Source organism: Nicotiana attenuata, unplaced genomic scaffold, assembly GCF_001879085.1.
Source record: "Nicotiana attenuata strain UT unplaced genomic scaffold, NIATTr2, whole genome shotgun sequence".
NCBI lineage: Eukaryota > Viridiplantae > Streptophyta > Magnoliopsida > Solanales > Solanaceae > Nicotiana > Nicotiana attenuata.
Window position 1 is genome coordinate 44608 of NW_017675949.1, and position 7372 is coordinate 51979.

Genomic DNA, 7372 nt, shown 5'->3' on the forward strand with positions numbered 1-7372 from the left:
TATTTGAAATAAAATAATCATCTAAAGCATAATAACTCACAATAAAAGGACATAATCGGAATCCTACACATTAGCCTTGTAATCCTATTAGTTTTAGGACATAATATATACTACACGTTAAGAATCCTACATGATTACCTTTAGAAATCCCATTAGTATAATTATGTTCGGGCATAGATATAAAATACTACATATTAGCATGTAAATCTAATACCTTTAGGAATATGTTAGATTTTTTATTAATAAAATTATTTTTGGGATATAGACATATTTTTAGCCACGTAATCCTATTACTTTTATGATATACTTCTTTAAAAAATTATACTACTAATTTAATTTGAAAACGTATTATATTGTCCAAATTTATTTAGAAATGGGAGAGCCTATATTATTATAAAAGCACGAATATAATATTGATAGACCGAAACTGCGCTAAAATATTAAACAGAAGAATTCATAGGGAAAGGACATAGTTGTAATAACTTATTTTTTTGGGTTATAATAACTTCTATGTTAATATTTTTAATATTTAAGATTTTAAGATTAATACAATCTTGTCTATTGAATTCTTATTAAAAATATGTATGAAGGTTTAATAAGATCAATTTCATAAGAATCCTTCATATTAGTAATACATTACCAGTCTATAAAATTAAATACAAAAAAAAATTAGAATAAATGCTAAACAGACTGTATAAAGTGTTAAAATTGAGAGAAAAATTCCTACGGTAATATATCATTATATTATATTTGTACTGCTTTCCTATCAAATAATATTTTTTATTATTACTTTTTTTTTGTAATATAGAAAAATATACACAATTATTAAAGAACAACTAAGAATCTTTTTAGAAAATAAATGTGTGAGAGAAGAAAGAAAAAGGTTCGTAAGAGACAATACCACTAATGATTTTGAAACATAAAGATCAAAAAGTGGAATGTCAGATCGATCTTTTTATTCTTAATAAAATTTATGGTGGATAAAATTATAATTACGGTTAAATATTCAAACATCAGATGAAATAATATTAAGAATCTAAATCAATAGAAAATAAATTATATATAATGTTAATACCAATTATTCAAATCTTTCAATTAATTATTTGGCAAGAGAATCCAATTAAATTATTTTTCAAATTCATCATATGAGTAAAATTATTTTCAAGTTAAAAAAAAAATACTTAGGGCACATAAATTTATTCCATAAAAAGAGTATTAGAGATTAGAAAAACAGATCACAAAGTAAAAAAGATTAGTATAATATTAAGAATGCCATACAAGCGTTTGAGTAAGCACAATCAAAGCTAAATCCTGAACAAGAATAAGCTTTCAAGACTATATTATAAAAAGTCGACTCTGGTATAGCGAGATTATCCTTTATAGATGCCTCTGACGAAATCGAAATAATATTCTTAGGTCATACATTACTCGCATATATCAGATCAAGAGGCATGATATTGCTAGAAATAAGAACAAGTGGTGTACCAACAACGATTTTATTATGAGGTCGTACAACTCACTTTAGATTTGATATACCTCTTCAAATTTCTGAAATAACCATCACAAACATATCAAAGCAGAACAATAGTGCTAAATTTATAAGTAAAGCAAAAGTGATAGTATTTGATGAAGCGTATTTGGCTAAGCGTCAAACGATCGAAACAATGCCCAAAGTTTTGGAGATATATTGAATATCGATGAACCGTTTGGTAGAAAAGTAATAGTTTGGGAGGTAATTTCTGTCAAGTACGATCAGTAGTTTCAAAATTGACCAAAGCAAAAATTGTAAAATCTAGCTTGCCGGAATTATGCTTATGACCTCAAACGAAAAATATTCAAATGACAAGAAATATAAAAGTAAGAACAGATCCAACATTCAGTGACTTCTTGCTTCGTATCGGAAACGAAGAAGGGCATCCAATAAAAGATGATTTGGTTCTTCTAGAACACTTGGTTATCAACCCCAATGGTAATAGTAGTGCATTTAATAAGGGAAATATTTTCATCACTAGATTAAAACGCAATTTATGAGGATTACATAATAGAAATTAAAGAGCTATCTTAGCTAGCAGAAATGAATTTATTGATCAACTAAATAAAATATTGATTGCTAAGTTTTATACTAAAAATAAAATATTTTTTGGTTTTGGCTCATCAAAAGATATACCAACAATTACTACCAAGAAAAATACTTAAATACTTCAATACAAAATGACCTTCTACCGTACATTTTTATTGTCACGTTCATTATTTCTTACGTATATTAATGTGACCATATATATAATAGACTAAGTTGAAATTGATCTTTTATTACATATAGGTTGATTTTAAAAATAAAAAAAATATGCCCCTCATGCCTGAAAACTTAGATTCCTTGAATAGCTTATGTACATACGGTATATAGAAGTTTTGACGATAACGTCATATATGTAGAACTTATGACACCGGTCAATTGCTTCTAAGTATGTGTTTATCCCTGAAGTCAACTTTCGTCTTCCGAAACTAAAGAATATCTTTCTTAATTTGAGTGAAAATAATTTTAAGTATGTTTGTGTTTTATAGTTATAATAAATGAACCACAAGGACAAACATCCTAAATATTGAGCTATATTTACTATAATATATTTTCTTATGTGAACAACTATATGTTAAACTTTCAAAAGAGATATCAATGTCGACAACAAGAGTTTTGATTATGGCAGAATAACCAAAGTATTATAAGAAACATATACAAAAAACACTATCTATAAAAAAGTGTTCGATAAAATACCATTACATTCGATACCTTTAAACTACAATACATAATTATCTACTTAACATGACTAAAATTGATCATTTATGTAAGTTTTAATGATGTCCCTTCATTTTGAATTCACGAATTATGCTAATGTACTAATATTTTTCAGTATTTAGATAATTGTTATATATATAAAAATTTACTCATTAATTAAATTTTATTATTCCTTCATCTAAATAAATATTTAAACCATTATGTGCCATTATTAACGTGCAACGGACGTTTATAGATACTAGTATTTACAAAAGTGAATTGACTACACCGATGACTCCACTCAACAACTAAAAGGGTTTTTTCTTTTTTTTTAAACAAAATTTTTTTCATCATCAAAGCCGCCCATATTGACATTTCACAAACGACCCCAAAATGGATACAAATCCTAATAAAAATTTCCTCCTCCATGTCTAATTTCATACTTTACACCCATTGCAAGAGGGCTTTTTCCCTCATGACTCACCCACCTCACTAAAATACTCCTAATTTTTTCTCATAATTATTTACTTAGGTTAATAAAAACATAAACTCTCATTTACTTGCAGACAACAAGACAACACTACATACAGACCCTTTTAAACATATTTACACTAGGCAAAAGGGATCTTTTTCTCCTGCTGCTGCTAAACCAAAAGTGGATTATACTCTCCTTCGTGTAAAACTTCAAATTACCTCTATATTTACTTTTCTCAAAGGGTTCGTTCAAGCCAGGGCAGGGATGCTGCAGTTGCGACGATCCATGTCGAGGCAATCGAAACCCTCAACTCTAACAGCCGGATTGTTGCCAAAATTCGCCCTCACGCATCCGCCATGTTTCCTGGCGGACGCAGATGGGGACGAAGCAGCCAGTCCGGAAGGTATGGGAATAGCCCGTGGTGAAACTGGGGTCATGACCTTTTCATCCCCAAATCGTGCATCTTGAATTAATGGGTTAGATACTCTGCCCGGCGGTGACCCACAAAAAAATGGGGGCGACGAGGCTACTTGTGCAGATGATTGATCCGCACCACCACCCTGTAACAATTTTCATAACAAATAATCAGCACATATGCATCATATGACTAGATATAGAAGTTAGTCAAATTAATAAGACACGTCAATTTATTCTAAGCCACTCAATTATAGAATAGGATGAACAACTTCACAACCCAACACCTAACACAGACAACTACATGGTGCCCACACCCTTGACAAAAGCCCTTCTCAATATGTCCACAAAGTTTCTCATTCGTATTACCAGAAAACCTTATTTTGATTCTTCACTTTTGTCAAATAGATGAACTCCACAGGAACAACAAAGATGTACAGTATAATAAGCCATGGGTTAAAACCAAATCAAATAACTTTTGCTCAGACTCTATATATAAGAAATCTCCTAAATATGTAAGAAATATTAAATTTCGACCCAATAACTCAAATGATAAGTGAGTTGAGTTACACCCGGAATCTATAAAGTTCAAATCATGATCTGCCTCTATATATTTTATTTATTACACAAAAGCACTGAACAAACTCACCTTTGAGAGGATGATATCCAATAGATCAGCTCCAGCTCTTGAATCACACAACTCTTGCTGATGGCTGTTGTAACCAAAAATTTAAAAAATAAATAAATAATAGAAACATAACTTTTAGTCAAAAAACAAAGCTACACGAGTTTTTTTTAAATCATTAAGAAATAAAAGCAATTAGCGACAGAAATGTTACCTAACATGCCATCTGAGAGGTCTGAAAGGTTCATTTACAGTAGCGTTCAAAAGGCCGAGACGCCGAGGCTTAGGGCAAACAACGGCTTCCTTTTTATTATCAGAAATTGAACTCCACATATCTTCACAAGCGGCGAAAGCACCTTGTTGAATTGCACAGTGATTCATCTCTCTCTAGCTTGATAATAATTAGATCTAACTAAAAAAACACCTGCTTTTAAAAAAAAAAGGAATTTCAAGTTAGAGCTCGCAGACAAATTTTATGGATCTAAAATAACAAAGATTTACCGAAATTACTCTGAGTGAAAAAACACCTGCTTCGAAAAAAGAAAAGGACTTTTAAGAGCTTCATATGAAAAATTTATAGATCTGAACTATGAATTAGCTAATTGAAATTAAAATACTGGTAATTATAAAAACTAAACGAGCTATGTGAAGAATTTTTTTACAGATCTGGACAAATGATTAAAGGAATAGTGAGGCGGAGATACGAAGGCGAGGGATTTTTGACCTTTTCGTTGAGACAACAAGGAAGCAGCCAGAAAAATCAGTATTTAGAGCAAAAATCAAAGGTCTTCTAAAACACGTGATTAATTGATAAACATGTTTGTGAATTCAAAAATTTTGTGGATTAATTAGACATCTATTCGACTGAAAAATCAGAAATCTTCTTAGTTCTTCACAGATCTACGCTTACTCTTTGATTTTCAACAAATTAAGGTAAGCGCAACAGACGAAAATTCAGTTTAACGAATCAAGCATAGAAATTACAAAACAATTTCCACAAAAATTATTGCGACACAAAAATTCATGTATTAGCAGCTAAGTTATTTAGATTTACTTCGGAAAAACAGCTCAAACTATTTGATTTTCCACATATTTTACAAAAAATCGTCAAGCTCTATTTACATAAACACATAAGCTCAGGAAAAAAAAAGTTGAAAAGCAATTTCTTCAACAAAATAATTAGTAAAACTCATAAAAATCTTCAAATAAGATATAAAAAATTGAGAGAGAAAAATCAGCTCAGAAATTATAACAAAAACTAATAGCTAAACAACGAAACTGAAATTCTGTAGTATAGAGACATGAATCATTTTCTGATGAAGTATAGAGAAATTAATCATTTCAGAACAGCTCGAAAAATTGAAACTTCAGCACACACACACGCACACACACGCAGAGAGAGACAGAGAGAGAGGAGCTTACCTGAGGGAGCTGTACAGGAAAAGCGAAAAAACTTGGGTTCCTCTGAAAGGAGGATTCAAAGAAGAAGAAATAACAAAGAGAGAAAGATAAAGAAGAAACGGCCAAGTCTTAATAGACAAGAGTAACGAAGAATAATAAGGAGGAACTCTCTGACTTTTTATACAACATCAAATGAGAGAGAAAAATATCATAACTTCATATTATTAAAGTATTTTAAAAAAAAATATGAGAGAGAAAATTCGGCGTATGGGGAGGCAAGATCTGCAACACCTGCAAAATGTATTTTAAAATGAAATTAATGGAGAGAAAAGCAATAAATAGTTGCTTTATTAAAAATATATATATTTAGTTATTTTTAAAAATAATAATCGATAAAATATATATTTTATATTTTTTATATATAAATTATATAAATAAAAAATATAATATATATTTTATATATACTGTTTGGCTTGCAAATGAAATTAGTTTCATTCGAATAATTCAATTTTTTTCATTTTTGTTTCCTACGAAAATAGAATTTTAATTTACTAATATTTTAATGGGGTCATGCAGGCGGTGCTTGAGAAATCTCATCGTATTTCGTACCCACTCCGAACTAATTTAATTTCGTTTATCATTTATTCTTATCGACTTAAATTTAAAAATATATTTCGAGTTATCGACCTTTTAGCTAACCGATTTAGTCCTAACTTCAATTCTAACCGCTAATGGGTACATAAGCTTTGTACTCTCCGTCAGAAGATACCACGTGACATGTCAGGGTACGCCGTCGTTTTATTGCTTGGCAAACCGGCATTGAGAATGCGGCTTTATATTTCGGCCAAATGGAAGCATGACATATATTAATCTAAAGTCTCAATATATATTTAGTTGAAATTTAAAAAAAAATTAAAAAATGGATTTTTTTAAATTCTATTGAAAAATAATTTTTAGAAATTAAAGTTGTGTTTGGAAACGTATTTTATTTTAAAAAAAATTGAGGTTTTGTCGGTGGAAGAAGTGTATTCACCCAAATATTATCCCAAATTATATTTTGGAAACTTGAAAAAAAATTAATTTTTTATCAAAAATTGATCATATTCCATGAAAAAGCAATATTTTCAAAAAAAAAAAAAAAAAAAAAATTGTCAAAATCTATTACCAAATGGGAGTTAAGATAATTCCTGTAGTATTAGCGAGTTTTGAATTTAAATGCCATGATTTTTTAAATGAGAAAATTTATCTTAGATGTATATTTAATTTTATTTATATATACTTATTTTTCATACGTATATATAAAATTCAACGTTAAAGATTTCTCCACTCTCGAGAAACTTTTTCGTTCTTGAAATTTGAAGTCATAACTTCTAATAAAAGATAGAAGAATTGCATCTATCGGATTATTCTATCATATCCATGGGTAGTATGTCATTGTATTCTCTTCAATTAGCTTATATAGCTAATCGAGATGATTAACCCTAAACCTTAACAAGAAATTAGCAATTGGCATGGCTCATATGCTTGACATCGAATAATAAGTAGGTACTTATTTGAGGATTCTTACTTCTTAGTATAATTTTACTTACTATTTATATAATTTCACAAGTAATTATGCAGAAAAGTGAAATTTATCATTAATCATAAACATAATTACCTTTACTTTTGGGCGTTTACATTACATGTA

At 29.3% G+C, this 7372-nt stretch overlaps 1 protein-coding gene across 1 annotated transcript; it reads right to left on the reverse strand.

The window, feature by feature from the left end:
* Positions 1 to 3064: 3064 nt before the first annotated feature.
* Positions 3065 to 5853, reverse strand: LOC109220608. Its single transcript, XM_019385067.1, has 4 exons — positions 5707 to 5853; positions 4499 to 4708; positions 4309 to 4372; positions 3065 to 3805 (listed from the first exon to the last, which is right to left on the reverse strand). The coding sequence occupies exons 2-4, from the start codon at positions 4663 to 4665 to the stop codon at positions 3494 to 3496; spliced, it is 543 nt and encodes a 180-aa protein (XP_019240612.1). The 5' UTR covers positions 4666 to 4708; positions 5707 to 5853; the 3' UTR covers positions 3065 to 3493.
* Positions 5854 to 7372: the final 1519 nt, after the last annotated feature.

Excerpts from the sequence above, each read along its gene's own strand:
- LOC109220608 (XM_019385067.1), bottom strand. The coding sequence starts at position 4,665 with ATGAATCACTGTGCAATTCAACAAGGTGCTTTCGCCGCTTGTGAAGAT. Across the intron at positions 4,373-4,498 it reads CCTCTCAGATGGCATGTTAG|CCATCAGCAAGAGTTGTGTG; the intron begins GTAACATTTCTG and ends TGGTTACAACAG. Across the intron at positions 3,806-4,308 it reads TGGATATCATCCTCTCAAAG|GGTGGTGGTGCGGATCAATC; the intron begins GTGAGTTTGTTC and ends AAATTGTTACAG.